An 18197-nucleotide genomic window follows, 5' to 3' on the forward strand; every position below is an offset into this window, starting at 1 on the left:
ATGCCGTGGACCGCCGCTCTCTGCCTCCTCTGGGGGGCCTGGTGCACACTGGGGGCCCCCGTGAGCGAGCCGAGGCAGAAGGTGCTGCTGGTGTCCTTTGACGGTTTCCGATGGGATTACGACCGCGACGTGGACACGCCCAACTTGGACAGAATGGCCGCGGACGGAGTCAAGGCCCGCTACGTCACGCCCCCCTACCTGACCATCACCAGCCCGACACACTTCACCCTCCTGACAGGTACGGGTCTGCCCTTGCTACTCAGATTCATCTACTTTCATCTCCAAAGTCGGAGGAACTTGGCAGAACTTCTGAGACGCGTGGGTTCTCCTCGACAGGCCGCTACATCGAGAACCACGGTGTGATCCACAACATGTGGTTCAACACCACCAGCACGGAGAAGAAGCCCTACTATCAGACTCAGTTTGTCAACGACTGGTGGGACAACGGCACCCTGCCCATCTGGATCACAGCTCAGAACCAGGTCCGTGTCATTCAGCGAGACGGAGCGTTTTAGCTAGCAAATTGTTTGGCAGGACGGGACGTCACCCCGCTGACAGATGCTGGAAGTTCAGCTGCGCTTCAGGTGGACGCCATCCAGCCTTTGGCTGCCTTTGCACGTGACCTTGTTTGTGTTCTCCATCAGGGTCTGAAGGCCGGTTCTCTTCACTTCCCTGGCACCGCCTCCAGCTACCGGGGACAGGTAGCCACGATGCGCGAGGTGGAGCCGCTGCTCTACAACTACAAGAACGAGACGGCTTGGCGAGGGAACGCAGACAAGGTGATGGGCTGGTTCCGAGACCTGGATCTGGACTTTGTGTCCCTCTACTTTGGCGAGCCGGACGGCACGGGTCACAGATACGGGCCCGACTCGCCGCAGCGACGCGACATGGTCAGGCAAGTGGACCGGACCGTGGGATACATCCGGCGCTCGGCTGAGGAACACGGCTTGAGCGAGCGCCTGAACATCATCATCACGTCCGATCACGGCATGACCACGGTCTACCGCAACGGCTTGGTGGAGGAGATCACGCTCTCCGAGATTCCGGGCTTCTCCTTCAGAGATGTGTCCTTCCACCTGGTGGATTTCGGACCCTCCGGGATGCTGCTCCCGAAGCCAGGCAAGCTGGAGAAGGTTTACAGGGCACTGAAGGGGGCCCACCCTCACCTCCATGTCTACAAGAAGGAGGAGATGCCAGAACGCCTCCACTTTGCCAAGAACGATCGCATCCTGCCCATCATTTTGTTGGCGGACGCCGGCTATGTGATCAACGGGGTGCGTCCTTTCACACTGCTTCACTCTCACCGCTTCCGTTACTCTAAGTCTTGCTAAGTCTGAGCCGCGTTAGCACCTTCAAGACCCAACATAAGTACCGGGACCCCCACCCCCGTCAAAAACCAGGAACCAGAGAAAACGTTCACATTAACGGAGGAATGCTTGAAGTAACTGATTAACCAACACGGGTACGCCCCGGGATACGCGGGCAGGTCACAGGCACCACTTCACCACCGCGCAGATTACTTCTAGGCTTGGGCTGCCAGTGAAACATCCTTGGAGAAATGCTGCTTTTTATCTGGGCTGCTATCGGCAACAAAGAAATTCTCTTCAAGCAGAAACAATCAGCTAAATTCTAATCTCAGCGCGTTACAATTTTAATCAAGTGCCTTTGCGAGTCCCCGTGATAATCCAAAGCGCCCCGGTGACACGTGCGCCCTCCGACGCTTCCTCAAAGCTGCTCGTGCCTCAAAATTCTAAATTAGCATTTCCATTTGGCTCCAGTGGCGGCCTCGGCGGCGAGGCGACGCTGCGGCTGCACGTGTCGCTCAATATTCATGGCGCCGCGACTTGGAGAAGGATAACAGGCCTGATCCATGTGGACTTATGTAAAGAGTGCCAGGTTACGGGCGACTGATGACCATCACGATGACGTCATGGAGAAGATAAACAAGATATGGACGGCGTGTCTCTTAAAGATAGCTCCAACATCTAATTCAGTCCATGTCCTCATGGTGGCTCTCTGTCATCAAGGCTGAAGACGCTGTTGCCTAGGCGACAGCTCCCTCTGCTGTCCACAGGAAGTACTAGCTCTCTCTTTGGGTTCCTTGCAGTACTTCGCAGTCCAGTTCAACAAGGGGGAGCACGGCTTTGACAACCAGGAGATGGACATGAAGGCCTTCTTCAGGGCGGTGGGACCGGCTTTCCACAAGAACCTGCAGGTGGGGCCTTTTGAAACGGTCCACATCTACCCGCTGATGTGTCACATCCTCGGCATCCAGCCCGAGGTCAACGACGGCCACCTGGACGCCACCAAGCACATGTTGGTGACCAGCGCCAGGACGTGGGACGGTGAGCTTCCAGCATGCTAATGGTCCTCTCGGGACACTGTGCCTTTAGGCGGAGAGCGTGGGGCGGGGACGGCCTTGGGGTGCGCCCTATGAAAAAACAGGCTGACTAGAACCTCTTATCTCTGTCTCTAGAAGGAGAGGGTGGAAGTTTCATACGGAACGCTGTCATCGGATTGGCTGCCACGGCCGGACTTCTTCTCATCACCTTTGCTGTGATAACAACACACCAAGTAGTCAGCAGCAGACGACGTAGAAGGTAACCACACGACCAGTCTAGGAATGACATATTTGACTTTCATTCAACAACTACCTGCTGGCTTTGTCTTATTTTGGCATGTACCTTCTGCACAACAATGCCAACATGTATTCACGCCCCACGCCACTTCCTGTTTGTGTTTCAGATCCGCTGCTTTCACACACCCTCCGAAAAACACCAAACAAACTTCCCTTTAAACCACGACAAGACAGACTTGGGCCTTTCCTCCAGGCTTTGATGTGCGTGTAAACATGCTTTGTTTCAGGAAATAATCAGTTCATAAAATGCATGTAAATATAAAATAAACAAATAAAAACATATGACGCTGTTGGAAAGGTGTTGATTGTCTTCACGGTGAATGCAGATAGCATGTGGAACATTCAAGCGCTTCATTGGCTTCATACGGACCCGACCGCATACAGCACAGAAAACCTGTTTATGACTTTGTAAATATGTTATTAGAGACCTCTGGACAAAATAACAACCCTATAGTCTTAATAATCTTTACACTACTATTATTCACGGTTTACAACACAGTGCACAACTAATACTCTGCAAGGACTCGAGACAACCACTATAGCTAGTAAAGCTAGCAAGCTACTGAGCTAAAAAGCTAGCAAATTAACCAGTGAGCTTCAAATGTATTTCTTGTATACTTAACAAACCAAATGCTTACCACAAAATGGGAGACCTTTAACTGTTGTGTCCAAGGTAATGTCATGTAAGCTAATGTCTAAATGTTTTGTGCCATTACCGCCACCTAGTGACCAGAATACTACATATCACTTGAATTTCAATATGGTTGAATAATAATACACCATCGTGTACCACCAAACAGCCATCATTTATTCATGAATAACTTCCTGAAGCTAAAGATGCAGCGAGGGAGTGATGTTGCTAGGGACAAGTGTCCAGATAAATGTCCAGCCTTCTAAGAAAGCCCACACTTTTGACATCATGTGTTCGTGCTTCATCCATTATGTTTTTATATCAAACCGTGGGATGTTACGCTTTGTTTGGTGGTCATTGAATGCACCATAGTTTGTTTGCTACTTAGCATGGATGTATCAACATCATGGAGCTATCATTTTTTTATACAACTAGAAAAAAAAGCCCGCCTCTCGCGACATCTGCTCGTCAAGCTCACGAATCAACACAAGAAAACATCCGGTTACGCTTTTCAAAGTAAGCGTTGGAGGAGAGACACCTGCAGTAGTACACTACATCTCTGACGACGCCGGGTAGAGATGAACGCGACTTCATATCGAATGTGATTTGATTGTACACCCGAAGAATGACGTCATGACGACGTACGACCGCGCAAAGGAAGTGGTGTGAAACTAGGGCAGGGGTTTCATTGCGAAGGCGGCAAACTGTGCTTCCGGTGTCGCGGCGGTGTAGCTTGCGAGCCGCCGGAGGCTCAGCCTGCTGTTATTGTTGTCCCGGCAGCCATGGAGGAGCTGAGCGCGGTGGGAGAGCAGGTTTTTGACGCCGAATGCATCCTCAACAAGCGACTGAGGAAGGTTGGACACCGACGACGACCGATCCCGTCCGAGCTGTTGGTGGTTTTTGCTGAGCCGGGCTCGGAGCTAACCTTTGTTTTCTTGGTGTTTTGTCAGGGAAAGTTGGAGTTTCTGGTCAAGTGGAGGGGATGGTCGTCCAAGTAAGAAACAATGAAAACAACAACAGCTGCAGCCTCCTGCTCCTTGCATGCTCTCCCAGTCTGCTGTTCAGTTGAGATGTTCATTTTTAGATGGTTTGTTCGTGACTTGTTCGAATCACCAAGTTGGTCCCAAGTTTGATTTAAAAACACGCACTGACGACCTATTGGGATTCAAAGCTACTTTGAAAAATACTTTATTTAAAAAGAGCTTTGTTTGCACACAAGGAGGCTGTCTGACCTTCCTGAATGGCTGGAGACTTATTTTCATAAACTTCTAATGTTTCCAAGGGCGGTTTTGCTCATGTTTATTGGATGTTCTTTCCATTTTGGGTCACCTTTGTTGTAATGCTCCTTGGGTGCACACTGTTGCCTGCCTGCCTTCTGTTAGCCCCCCCCCCCCCCGTCCTTTGTGTGTGTGTGGTGGGGGGGGCTAGAAGGGTGGGGGTGGACGCCGCTGCTCAGAATGTGCTCTTCAACAGACCTGTTACACATGGAGGACATCCTTGGTAGATGTTTATATCCGACCACTGGATGCGTCACGTGACCTCAGGTTCCTTCCTTCTGCTGAAATAGTTTGTGTCTTTCAGACATAACAGCTGGGAGCCCCAGGAAAACATCCTGGATCCCAGGCTGCTGGCGGCCTTCAACAAGAAGTGAGTTTCTTTCAGCTTCTCCATGTCCGAGGAAAACGGTTGGAAAAGGAAACACGGTCTGTCCTCACGTTGTTGTGTCCCACCAGAGAGCAGGAGAAGGAGCTCCTGATGCGCAAGAGAGGGAAACGGCCCAGAGGACGACCACGGAAAAGGCCGGTAGGTTCAGCATGAAGCACCTTTAGCCCCCCCCCCCCATTCCGGTGCTATGGAAACACTGATGTCCATCCTCGTCTTTCCTCAGGACAACGTTCCCGAAGCTGCCAAGTCCAACAGCTCCTCTTCAGGCTCATCTTCCTCATCCTCAGATTCCTCATCTTCCGGTTCCTCGTCCTCTTCTTCCTCCTCGTCAGAAGATGAGGATGATGACGATGCAGACGAGGACAGCCACATGAAGCGAGCGAACGTACGAGACCTCCATCCCGTCCCCCAGAAGAAGGCACAGATTGTGGTGGCCAAACAGGAGCCCCCCAAGAAACGAGGTCGTAAACCTCTCTCTCCGGAAGTGAAGGAATTCCGGAAGGGAAAAGGCCCTCAGAAGACGTCCCAAGATTGTGATCTTCCAGGATCTATCAAGAAGCCGCTTCACCTGGCCAGCTTCACCTTCATGGGCTTCAACAGGGGAGCGGATTCCCGAAACTCTCTGAGCTCCGTGGCTTCCAGCAGATCCGTCCCACCTTCCCCCGGCCCTCTGAACAAATGCAGCCCCGGCAGGAATGTCGCTGAGGGGAAACTGTCCGTGTCCAGTCTGGACTCGTGCAAATCAAGAGGAGTAGCGGCTTTGAACTTGAACACATCCAGACATCCCGTCCCGGGATCCCCTCAGCACACCCTGAACCCCAGCAGCGGACCGAAGGCCCACGTGTTGCAAAGACTAGCCAACGCTAAAGCCATGGCCTCCCAGCAGTCCAAGAACACGTCAAACAGTCCGAGTCTGCATCCGCTGAACCTCCACCACAAAGTCATGCACACCAGTGAGCCACCGGGAAATGGTTCCGGACCCGGTGCAAGTCCTGCACGCAAAACCGCTCTCCAAAACCAAGACTACAAGGCCCCTCAGAGTCCAGCTACCCCGGGGGGCCCCCGGAAGAATCAGTCCACCCTTGAAAAGGAGGCGCAGACCTCCAGAAGTAAAGCGGAGAAAGGTGGCGCCCATAAGTCTGACGCTTCCAAAGACGGCAAGAAAGCCAAGACCAGCGAGATGAGCACCGGGGAGGACGAGAGCGGCTCGGACTCCGACCAGGACTCGTCAGACGGCGGTCAGGACGGCTTGGCGGTGGTCCAGAACCAAGACTGGAAGCCCACTCGCAGTCTGATAGAACACGTGTTTGTGACGGATGTCACGGCCAACCTGGTCACCGTCACCGTGAAGGAGTCTCCGACCAGCGTGGGCTTCTTCAGCATCCGCCCCTACTGACGGGACCCGACCGCCACGCGTCATTTATTGACCACAAAAGGGTCTCGTGCTCCTGGACTGGGTGTTCTTTTCCTCAGGTCAATCTCAGGCTGCATTTGAGACGACTGGGAATTTGCAAACATTCCACTTGGAAATGTGGAAAAGAGAAAAAGTTAGGATTTGATTTTGGACTGCTAGCGGTCCAGACATACCTGGACCATCCCTCATAGTCCATATGAATAAATATGAACGGGGTGCTAGGATTGTTCAAGTCGCATTCCGATGCCTTTTTTTTTTTATTGCTGGACTTTTGCGGCTTCCCAGTTTCTGGAACGCTGCCATGCCGGGTATTCAGGAAATATCCTAGCAGTGCCAATTGAGTTGATCAATCAATCAATCAATAGTTGTTGTAAATCACCTTGCTGCCAAGTAGAAGTCTAGTATTATTGGATATTAGCTACCTCTGGTTTCTACCAGGTCTGCTCCTGGTCTCCAGGAGCCTGGTCTTACTGCTGATTCCCAAAACCGCCTTGTTTGATCAGAACACGGACACGGATTCAGGGTCTCCCTCAAGTCCTGGTGTTGACAGGGCAGATGAGCACCTGACAGGGTCGTGTCGGGGAGGTCCCGTGGGAGGGACGGGGGTGTGGACCGTGAGACAATAAGCACCAGATGTCTCGGGACACTTTTGTTGTTTGGCCTCAGCTGCTGACGTCTCTTTGGGATGGGCCCTGCTCCGCTTTCATCTCACCGTGTCACACAAAAGAAGTCCCACAATGTGCGCCGCTTCCCGCTCTCCTGAGAGGGTCGGCCAACAAAGCGCTTCCTCTGAACTCGGGACTAATCCGGCGACCCGGCGCTGCGCCTTTCTCTCAGACCGACACAAAGACACGCCGCTCCGGGATTATGGAAGCGCTTGGAGATGCCGCGGCGAGCCTTCCTCAAACAGGAAGCTGCAGCTGTTTTTAAAGTGTAACTTCCTGTTTTTGGAGAGATGGATGGTGCCGATGAAGAACGTGAGAAGATGCGATAATAAAAGTTTTATCTGCGTTTACATGAATGAATCCTCTCTGCGGTGGCCTCATTCATTACAAGTGTTTACGCTATGTGGCTAGCACATAGCTAATGACACTTTACCCGGCTGGGTCCGACCCAGACTTGGAGCGGTGGGGGGGGTGGCAGCAGGCATCCCCATTTGGTGCCTGACACTGAAGTGTAGCTCAGGCGGGACTCCCAATAACGTGACAACACATGCTGGTATGACACAATCATCCAAAGACTCCAATAATTAATAATAATGCCAATAATAATATAATAATAATAATGCCAAAACCACAGCACATTCACTCACTTGACATTTGAATCGTTCGATACGACAATCCATACTCCAATTTAAGTTAGGACTTCATTATTTGTTGAAATGCTGACCGATGGTCTACGGAGCCGCAAGTGTATTTTAAATAAAGTTCATAGCTTTTACCATTTGACTTCTTTTCTTTAATAGTTTAAAAGAGCATTTTCACATATTTGATCTGTTGTATACCCTGAATATACTGTACATGGTTTTATTTGATCATTTAATAATCGCTAAATGAACGAATTGTGGAGTATTCTTCATGCTATGATATGAAATACACGTCTGCCACCAGACACTGATGCAGAAGTTGATGTAGCCACTAGATGGTGCTGTTGGACCGTTAGGCTTTATGTAGCAATGGGATTCATTCAGTCAACCTTCCAAGCCGGAATGACTTCCCCGTGGTAGCTTCTCCTTGAGGTCATTCATGTGCTCAAACATCTCATGCTGGCCTCATTTTAGCACCGGTTTCACGCTTAGCTGTTAAATATACCCGTGTACGTTCCGGCATCGCTTCGGTTGGTTGATGAATTCCAAACTATTTCAACTTCTTCTACATGGTCTTCTTGTTATATTATGACGTTATTCCCATATTTAGGTCTCAGCTACTAAAATGGTATTTACGCTTATATTACATTATTAGGATTTTTATTTGACTACTCTTGTAAAATGACAGCAGATTTTGTTGTTGTTTTTGTCAGCTTGAGAATGTTACGGTGGGCTGCAAATGGCCCCCCAGGACAATCACAGGGATCCAAACAAAGCTGAGTGAACTCCTGCCTTTACCGTTTGACCCTGGAACAGATGATTTCTCTTTCCGTGACTTCCAAAAGGGAAAGTGTTTTTCCACATTCCACAGCGGAGTTGGGGAGGGATTGTGTTGCACCTGAGAGCCGAGGCCGCATTCAAGTGTTTCATTATCAGGGTGCATGCAGATGAAGTGTGACGCTAGCAGGCGCATGGACCGGCCGGGAAGACGGGAACGTCCCGCGCCGGGCTGTTGATGTGCGTGTTTGGACTGCGGCGTGCCGCTTGGGTCCGGGCCGCCTGGGACGGACGCTATTCCATTTCAAAGGGAATGTTTGGAAACCCGATCTGACCCTCGCCCCGCATGCCAAATCAGCGGGCCGCGGCAGAGTCAACAAACATCACTCTGCTGTCTGATACCGAGAGGCGGTCCCCGGGCCGTGACGACACGCCGCCCCGCCCCACCCGTCTCATCTCACTCACCGTCCATCACCGCGCCGGAGTCGCCACGTCTGACCGGCCCGCCCTGCCTTCCACGCCGGGTCACCTTCTCCTGCTGTCCAGGTGTGGCCCCGCCTCCATCCATACGCCTTTGGCATCTCTGCTTCCGTAGACATTCCCACATCTGGAATTGGTAGAACATCGGTTTAGTCTCACTTTCATTTATTTGCTGTCTTTGTCCTTTGCTAGCATGAATGCTAACTGTAGCCATAGAGCTAAGCTGATATGGCAACATGAGGCCGCTCTAAACGTTCTCCGTGTGGGGCCGAATCGGGACCCGGTGCCGGTGGACCAGGTCTACGGGTGAATTTCACAGCTCATTACTTTGGCTCCAGCCACCGCCGCCCCCAGTGGACCTGCAGACTCTCAGACAGCAGCCGCCTAAACGGGGGTGTCTGTCTGCTAGCGGCAGATCCAGGTCCACTCTCTTCAGGGAGACCATCCATCAACCTGAGCAGGCCCTCGCAGAATAAGATCTGAAAAGCCCCCCCAGAGGAGCTCGCCGCCTGGAGCTGCTCCTCTTGAGGAGGTGCCTGAGGACGCTTGACCTCTGACCTCTGACGCCAAGCATCTTATTGCCAAATATACTTCATATATTCACAGTACATTCATTAGCGGCCCCCACAGGACTGCCATCTATCTGTGGTGGCTGAAGCTAAACAGGAAGCACTGCTGGGAGTACACTTTGACCTCAGCTTGGCGTGCGTGTGTACTCGCTCTCTCTCTCTCACTCACTCTCTCTCTCTCACCCCTGTAAGAATGACAGTAAACACCGGGTGTCTAGCCGTGCCCCCCACCCCCACCCCCACAGTCCTTTAAAGCTCCACCATTCAAAAAGGATCCCCAACAGAGAGAAAATCTCGTTTCCAGGACTGCCGCCATGACTCACGTCGTCTTGTTTAGGAAGGGGATCTCTCTCTCTCTCACACACACACACACACACACACACACGCACACACACACACGCCTACACACACACACACACGCACACACACACCTACACACACACACACACACGCACACACAGGCGCCAGCTTGTAATTAACACTTTCAGATTACGTTTACAGGACCAACACAGCCTGCTTGAGTTTTATTAGCGCCGGGCTTGTAGCGGTGGCCCCCCGGTGGCCCCCCGGGGGACTCTGCAGGATGTTGTGGTGTCCCGCGTGAGGCCGCTGTGATTGAAGACACACAGAGTAAACTAAAAGTGTGAACACACACTCCCACCAAGACGCCGCACGTTGATCAGCTGGTGAAGCCAGCAGACGGATTCCAGCCGGGTGTAAAAATAGCGCATAATGCTAATGCTAGCTGGCACGCTGCGCTCGTTGCCTTCCGACACCGCCGAGCACAGCGTGCACGAGTGCCACGAGTTGGAGTGTGGTGCATGAGTGCGGCGGTCATTCATATCAACGCCGTGAAAACTCACGCAGGCTAAAAATACTCAGTAAGACTCCTCCTAGCCAAGGCGGCACGGTGACGCCAACGCCGTGGTGCTTTTAGGGACCAAGGGAGGTCTTTTGTACAGTATTGTATATTGTACATGTATTTCTATTATTCGGTACAAATATTGATAGGGAGAAAGGTACCATATTAGGGAAGCGGATGTGATGAAATAACGGGGGTGGGGGCACCACAGTGCCACCCGGACGCGATGGGCTCCACCCGTGGGGGCAGGGAAACGTAGCAGCATCCAGCCTGGAAGGGTTAAAGACATCCCAGCTTATAAAAATACCAAAACGCAGCATCTGAAGCTGATTGATGATCTGACCCACCCGCATTCCTTCAGTGCCGCCCCCCGCCCCCGCCGGGCTCTACGCTTCTTGTCGGCCCAGATATGAAATGGGTTTCATGTTGGTGTGGATGCAGGAAGGTTGGATGCTACAAAGCACAGCAGGGAAGCAATGGATGCGACCCAAAGTCCCGGTCTGGGTCCCCACCCCACCATAGAGGACCAGCATCTCATTTGCTCGCTAGTGAAAAGCCCCCAGCCTCCTCCGAGGAGCCACAGATGTGGTTTTGAAATGATTCCTACTGCAAACATTTACAGGTGGGGCCTGAGTTGCACGAGAGCCAAGGTGGGGGGGGCCCCCCTGACGGATCCAGACCTCATCCTTCCAGTAGCGGATGGACAAAAGCCAGAAGACGGAAGGTTGCTACGCTTCCTGATCTTTCCCAAACGCCGGGTGCCCTCCCGGCTCCGCAGCCTTGGCACGGCCGCCCAGCCCACATCAAAGCGGGCTCTGACCTCGCATACCAGCTGAGGTTCGGATTAACGAGCCCTGGACATCAAACAGTCGGATCGCCCGCCATGCACCGCACCGCCCCCACGCCAGCCATCAAACCCGACTGTCAAATTTACGGCAGACAAAAATGTTGAAAGATCAGCCATGAAGGTTTGAAGGCGGCGACCGGCGCGAAGGATCCAATTAGGCGGCGCGTGGGAGCGCACCCCTAGCTGGGCGGCCGGCCAAACAGCGCCTCCTGCAGGACCCCGCCTAAAGGAGCCACACGCCACTTCATGTCAGGCTTTTCTACTGCACACGTAAATGCTCGTTAAAGGGAAGGCCGGTTTTACAGCCGCCTTTGGGGGCCAAGGGGGGTGCCCCGTGACGGGCATTCATGAGCGGTCTCTTCACATGAGGACTTCCTGCTGCTTCATTTTGACAGGTGAAGCGTCAGGCTGTGATGTGGGCGCCCCAGACGACGAGCCAGGCGGTGCCAGTCAGACTTCCTTCATCATCCGAAGGAGACGCTTGCCAAGGCTAACAAGGAGTAGCTCGCTTTGATCGGGAAAGTGTCTGCACTTGTTCTGGTTTCATCAGGTTTTTGGCTTCAGTGTATCACTTGATTGGCTTCAGGAGGGACCAGGGACCAGGGACCAGGGACCAGGGAGCATGCAGAGCAGCAGGAGAAGAAGCCAAAGAAATTGCTGGGCTAAAGGACGGCCAGCATGAATTGTGAAGAACGTTTGAAGAGCAGAAGTGAAGGAACCACAGCAGCTGGAAAAGTGATGGAAAAGGTAGAAGTCTTGTTGCCAGTGGGGGGGGCGACAAGATGAAAAATGAAGATTTGTGATTTTATTAAAAAAGGTGTGTTCGTCTCTTAGTTGAGGTCAGCCCTCCTGGTCATGTGACCACAAAGTGGCGTGCTCCTGTAAAAACACAGCTGACAAACACGGAGCGACCGCATCAGTCAATGGAGCAGCCAATGAGGTGTGAGGGGTGGTGGCGTGGGGGGGGGGGCAGTATCGGTGCTGGGAAAGCTTAAGAGCTGATGACACGCCAAACCTGAAATAGGTGGACCCAGCTTGTAAATGTGAAGCCTGATCATCATCAGCACGGCAGCAAAGACGGGCGGATTAGCATTTCTCGCTCTCCACACACACACACACACACACACATACATACGCACACACACACACACACACACACACGTACGCACGCACTAAATGCTACTGCGTCCACGCGGGCCTCCACATTGCAGCCTGGTGCCGAGAGAGCTGGTTGGCGGCGAGGTGACGCATCAGGCTGGCTCCACAAGGAGCATCATCAGGACGTCAGCACAAGTCAAACGCCATGCAAGGCTTTCTGGTGCCGCCCTGTCTGCATCGGGGGGGGGGGGGCTTGCGACACTCATTTGCTGGAAAGCTGCTGTAAATTCACTCACACACACACCACGACCCCCGCTGCTGCCAAATACACCTAAGACTAAAGAACACCTACAACTACCAGCTCAGTAATAAAACTAACTACCAAAGAAGACTGAATAGTTGTATCCACTTACCATTGTATGCTTGACAATTGTAGATGGGAGAACATCTTTAGTGACCACCAGCTAAGACGCATGAATCACTGAAGGTGTCTTTAACAGGGATGCGTACCCGACCAGCAACGAGGTAACGGTAAGCTCCAAGCCTTCAAAGCTTGCGAGCAGGTTCAAAGTCTTGGTTTTTGATCACGCATCAGGTCAATGGCTATAAGACTGAATATCTCCAAAGTGGCACCATTCCTGTTCCCGGCCGATGCGGAGACTGATCCATGAGATTTTAGCCCAGAGAGAACTGACCCTTCTGGCCAGCTGCCCGCCTGACAGGGGCCCCCAACAGAAAGCACACCGCACCGATACCCCGATACTTTTCACAAAGCTGTATTCCCATTTACCGTCAACGCATGGACCTTCTCAAGAACTTTCCGTCACAGGATTCCCTGCTTAGGCTGCTGCCCCCGTGACCCCCGACCTCGGATAAGAAGATGAAGATGGCAGGATGGGCGGAGGCGTCATTTCGTTTATATTAGTCAAGTACTTCAACCAGTATGTTGAAAGAATCCAATAAATAGAATGAAAGGTAAATTCAGACATGTAAACGCTACCCGACCTTAACCTGTTTGACACGGATGCAACTGTTTATCAAACGCCAATTTCTTGTTTGACCGTCAGATTATCAGCGAGCATCAGCGCACATCTTATCATGCAGAGCCGTCACATGACTTGTTTACACATTGGAACCTTCCTCTCCGCTCCGAGACCAGAATCACTGATGGTGTCTTTATCAGCGCCTGATAAGGCCACTGCTGAGAGCAGTAAGAACCTAAGTACACGCAGTACACGCTGTACACGCAGTACAGGTACAGGGTTGAAAGAAAAGGTTGAGAAGTTTGAAGAAGGCAAGCCATAGCTTTTCAACTCATGTCAGTGTTTTATTGCAAGAATATAAAGAATAAATAGCCCAAATGTCCCTAGTTTCCAGGCCAGGAGTGCCGACATATGGAGTCGTTCACGAAGTCCACTCGGCAGGTTACAAAGAATCAGACAAACAACAGAGAGTCAGCCACACTCGGAGCACGAGCGATTAGCTCGCGCACGCGCATTTGCAGTCCGTGATGACGGGGTAGCGCACGGGGATCCACGCGCACTTGAGCCCCGCCTTCCTGTGCAGGCACCTCCACCTGAGCAGCCCCAGGTGGGTGGAGGCGGCGGGCTTGCACACCATGCCCTCCGGAACCGAGCACGAGCGTTTGCCGAGGCAGCCGCCCACGCGCACGAAGCGCGGCCAGAACCTGCCGCCCAGGTCGGTCCAGGTGTAGACCACCGGGCAGAAGGAGTAGGCCCACAGCCACTGCTGCAGGCGCCGCTTCAGTTTCTTGCTGGCTTTGTGCTTCTTGCCGAACTGCTCGTCGAAGTCCAGAGCCCGGATCTCCTTGGGCAGAACCCCGCCGGGCTTTTGGAGCTCCGCGTCCTCCAGCTCGTCGTTTCCGGGGAACTTATCCTGGCCGGGCGGCGACACGGACAAAAAGCGGCTGTCGAAATCTCCCAGGAGGCTCCGGAGTTCGGTCTCGTTGAGGTCCCGCTCCCTGGGGTCGAGAACGGGGTCCGGGTCCTCCTTTAAGTCCACGAGCGGGAGGCTGTCACTGGGGATGGGACGGAGGAGGTAGTAGTGCTGACAGCCCCCCCTGGGCGCCAACAGTCCGAGGGACAGGACCAGCACGCACACGGCCGCGAAGTGCGGGTTCTGATCCATGTCGAGGCGACAGCTGCGCAATTACGCGTATGGTGCACGGCGGGGAGCAGGCATGCTGCGTCAGCGGAGGTCGCTTCTGGTTCGGGTTCCGATGAAGGACGGCGAGGTGACGCGGACCAACGTCATGATGCTCGTGCGTGACCTCCACGGAAGACGGCGAGGCTGCGTTATATGGAGGCCGGCGCGCGTGATGTCACCGGCCTTCAATGCGCGCTTGTTGTCTGCGGGAGGACATCCCCACACCTCCTTCTGCGAGAGGGGGCGGGGCGGGGGGGGAGACGCCCCCCTGCTGCTTTTCCAGGCTTCCTAAATCAGCCTCCATGCAGCCGGAATGACTGCACACGTCTCCCGTTGGTCAGGGATGTTAAGAAGTCCGATAAATCCTTCTGGAGCGGCTCCACCAGAACTGGTGTTCAACATGTGTGCCGCTCCTCGGCTCGCCGTTTACATCAGCCCTCGCTTTGCAGCTTGGAATTTCAAGATGCACAACAGGAGACGCGCGGGAGCAGGAACGCGATAAAAGTACGCGTCAAGGGTCAAACGGCACGTTACAGACGCCGCAGGATGACATCTACAAAGTAATGTCATCTAATGTGTCTAATATCAGACAGACAGGCACGGTGTAAGCCTTCACAATAAAAGCACTGCACTTTACATCCTGTCTGACTGCGTCTTCAAACGCATCATGAAATGAACACGCAGCGGCGGGACATGTGGGGTTTGTTTTCCAGAGAGATGATGACCGTGTCGTCGTTGGCTGCGTGGGCGAGGGGGCAGGGTGCTAGCACGATTTCCTTGGCAACAAACACCTCAGCATTTGGCCAAACACTCCTGATCAAAACGGGAAGACCGGCTGAAGGAGGGGGGTTCTAAAAAAGAACAATGGGGGTGCCCGGTTGTTGGTTGGCCGCCAGCTGGGATAGGCTCCAGCATGCCCCACCTTCCAAGTGAGGATAAGCGCTATAGAAAATGGATGACAGGAAGCAAAGCCGTCAGACGAGTGGCTAGCCGCTTCGAGTGAACACGTGACTTGTTGGACATGTAGCCATCTTAGCGCTCAGAGGATCCCCGCCCACAATAATCACGATGAACGCTTTGAGACGTCATCTTCGCCGACCGATGTCACATGACCTCGACAAAGTGACCTTCGCTGCTGACGTTTCTATTGTCCGACAACACAAGTATGGTGCAAAACCACAAACCGCCATGAACGGACATTGTTCCCATCACGCATGACGTAGCCACCTCGCTGGAAAACATGTCAAGAAAGCTGCACGAGGAGCAGCCGGCGGCAGGTTTAACAACCCCAACACGAGAAGAAGGCGCTCCTCGCGGCGTATTTACAGCTGGCGTGGAGCTCCGGCGGGACAATATGGCTGCCTGTTCGCCTGCTCAATAAAGCGGGCCAAATTAACTCCCGAATAAACAACGCTGGCTCAGAGGCGGCCATGGAAAGTATCACAATTTGCAAAGCTGTCCAAAACTGTGAGAATCATTCTTAGGAGGAAAAAAAAAATTCCTAATTTACTGGAAGAAGTCGCTACATCAGCCCTGAAGAATCCGCTGGAGATAGATGTGTGTTTGTTTGGTTTTTCAATGCGCTAATTCAACGCAGCGCCGCCGCTCGTTTGGTTTACGGCCAAATGATGCTGGAAGGTCTGGCTAATGTCACCTGAGCATCCGTGGGAGCGACACCTATCTTTAGTCTGTCATCTCCCCGGTCCCATCCAATGTGCTTCCCATTAAGTTGTTTTCCTCCTCCTAATCCTTGCTACTGTTGGACCACAGGAACGCGGCGATGGTCAAATATGGCTGCCTGAGACAGACGCCTGCCTAATTGAAGAGCTTGTCTTCTGCACTTTCCTCGGCTAATAAAAGCAGCGCGCTCACATAACGACATCTTTCTGCTCTTTTTCTTCTCCGGGTCTGCGGTCAATGGGAAGCTTCCGACTCGGCACGGACGCGACGCTCACGGCGTGATGGGAAAGACAAAGCGCCGTTCGCACGCCTTATCTCCCCGCGTGCCGGCTTTCACACCTCGGGCTAATTGCGGCCACAAGCTGAATACACGCAGACCGAAGCGGTGTTGACTCTGGCGCTGGGGAGGTGTGTAATTTGCTAGTTTGTTTAGCACTTTGCCCCCCCCCCCCCATTACGCTGCAGTCCAAAAGCACACAATCGGCATAATCACCCCTGCTGCAGGCCGAAGTCAAGGCGCTCCGGCGACCACCTCGGCGACAGTCGCAGGAACTTCCGTGGTGGCCGTACAATGACGAATATCCATTCCAAATACACTTGCCACTACCTGTACTACCTCCACCCCCCCCCCCACACACACACACTTAACTAACTCTTAGATACTAACTCTTAACCACCTAGTATGTCCTCATGCGGCTACTTTGCACTGACCTTCTGTGATGAGGTGGAATAGGAATAGGAATAGGGCGGAATAGGATTTTATCTGGACGCACATTTTGGGTTTCTGGCACATTTACACAGACGAGGCCCCTGGCCTGCTGCCAGAGAAGAAGAAGGCATAGCAGGAGGGATCAGTGTTGCTGACAGCTTTTCCCATAGACGTAACTCACAACAAATCTAGTCAACAAAACACACGTACTGCTCTGCTGCTCTGGGCCCCTCCCCCATCTAAGAGCACTCTCAGACGGCTCCGTCTGGTTTGTGACATTTAAAAACAAAAATAAAACGAAGAAAGTTACTTTAGGTCTAAACATTTGTCCTTTGCTTTTCATATATTTCACTCACTTTGTTCTAATGCACCTTGGCCGAGTGTGTAAAGTCACAGAATTTTTCCACCCACCCACCCATCTTCATGAGCATGGACTGTGGACTTCAATGGTTCTCCTACAAGTTCCAGTTGCAGCTTCCACCATCCCCGACCCACAAAGTCCAACCAAAGAATTACGAGTGTATTATGAGACACCGACTCAGTTGACAAACCTACCTCATCTCCAGGTGGGGCCGTACTGTCAAGTCTTTGTGTAACCAGAACCGGCAAGGCCAAACTGCAGGATGACGGACGGGTGCAGAGACTGGGTCTTGGGTGGGGGTGGGTGGACGCCTGCAACGGGAATACAAAATAAGATGTTGCTGTGTTCTTACATGTTGTATACGTAAGTGGCTGCAACCTTGACAGGTCTCACACACACACACACACACACACACACACACACACACACACACACACACACACACGGTCTCCTGCAAGCAAGGACCCAGAAGAGCAGTCCACCTTCATGTTACTGCCATCAAGCCAAACAGCGGTGGTGTTGATGGATGACGGGGCTCTCCATCAACCTGCCTGATCCTAAATGAAGCCTGACAACGGCCCCCACTCCCCCGGCCCATGGGCCATTTCTAACATTTACAAGGCGTCCATCCGATGTTTCTGAGGGTCGCAAGAAACATGGCCGCCAGTCTGCGTGTCTGCCTCACAGACGCCTGCTTGTGCCGCCCCCACCCCCGCGCCCCACCTTGGTCGCGGCTCCCCATTCGCACTTCATAAATCAAGAATCTCTTTGCCGGATAATAGTGGGCCGATTGTTCGGGACATCGGCGAGGCCGATGCGCCGCCTGGCGAGCTGCAGCTGGATGTCCATGAAACGGCGGCGGTCTGGGTCAGGCCACGTCTGCGTGGTTCCATTGTCAACTCCTCTTGGCAGCTGAAACGGTTCCAAGAATAAGAGCGCTAATTGGGCCGTGTTTATTTCTGCATGGGGAGAAATGCTTAAGTGTTTTTAGCAG

The 18197-nt window shown here is 52.8% G+C and overlaps 3 protein-coding genes across 4 annotated transcripts; 2 read left to right on the forward strand and 1 right to left on the reverse strand.

The window, feature by feature from the left end:
• On the forward strand, positions 1–2886 carry LOC131102872 (ectonucleotide pyrophosphatase/phosphodiesterase family member 7-like). The gene is made up of 6 exons (XM_058048512.1): positions 1–238; positions 337–482; positions 645–1274; positions 2108–2345; positions 2477–2600; positions 2746–2886. Exons 1-6 carry the CDS (start codon positions 1–3, stop codon positions 2795–2797), a joined length of 1428 nt encoding a protein of 475 aa, XP_057904495.1. The 3' UTR covers positions 2798–2886.
• Positions 2887–4015: 1129 nt separating this feature from the next.
• cbx2 (chromobox homolog 2 (Drosophila Pc class)) lies at positions 4016–7754 on the forward strand. The gene is made up of 5 exons (XM_058048511.1): positions 4016–4123; positions 4220–4263; positions 4851–4916; positions 5003–5072; positions 5158–7754. Exons 1-5 carry the CDS (start codon positions 4052–4054, stop codon positions 6328–6330), a joined length of 1425 nt encoding a protein of 474 aa, XP_057904494.1. The 5' UTR covers positions 4016–4051; the 3' UTR covers positions 6331–7754.
• A 5916-nt stretch (positions 7755–13670) lies between these two features.
• Positions 13671–17512, reverse strand: nog1 (noggin 1). Of its 2 annotated transcripts, XM_058048610.1 has the most exons (2): positions 17398–17512; positions 13671–14325 (listed from the first exon to the last, which is right to left on the reverse strand). In XM_058048610.1, the coding sequence occupies exons 1-2, from the start codon at positions 17400–17402 to the stop codon at positions 13767–13769; spliced, it is 564 nt and encodes a 187-aa protein (XP_057904593.1). In that variant the 5' UTR covers positions 17403–17512; the 3' UTR covers positions 13671–13766. The 2 variants fall into 2 exon arrangements, with proteins under 2 accessions (XP_057904593.1, XP_057904592.1); XM_058048609.1 differs by lacking the exon at positions 17398–17512 and having other exon boundaries at positions 13671–14620.
• Between the last annotated feature and the right edge of the window lie 685 nt (positions 17513–18197).

The sequence above is a fragment of the Doryrhamphus excisus genome, chromosome 15 (genome assembly GCF_030265055.1).
Source record: "Doryrhamphus excisus isolate RoL2022-K1 chromosome 15, RoL_Dexc_1.0, whole genome shotgun sequence".
NCBI classification, from domain to species: Eukaryota; Metazoa; Chordata; class Actinopteri; order Syngnathiformes; family Syngnathidae; genus Doryrhamphus; species Doryrhamphus excisus.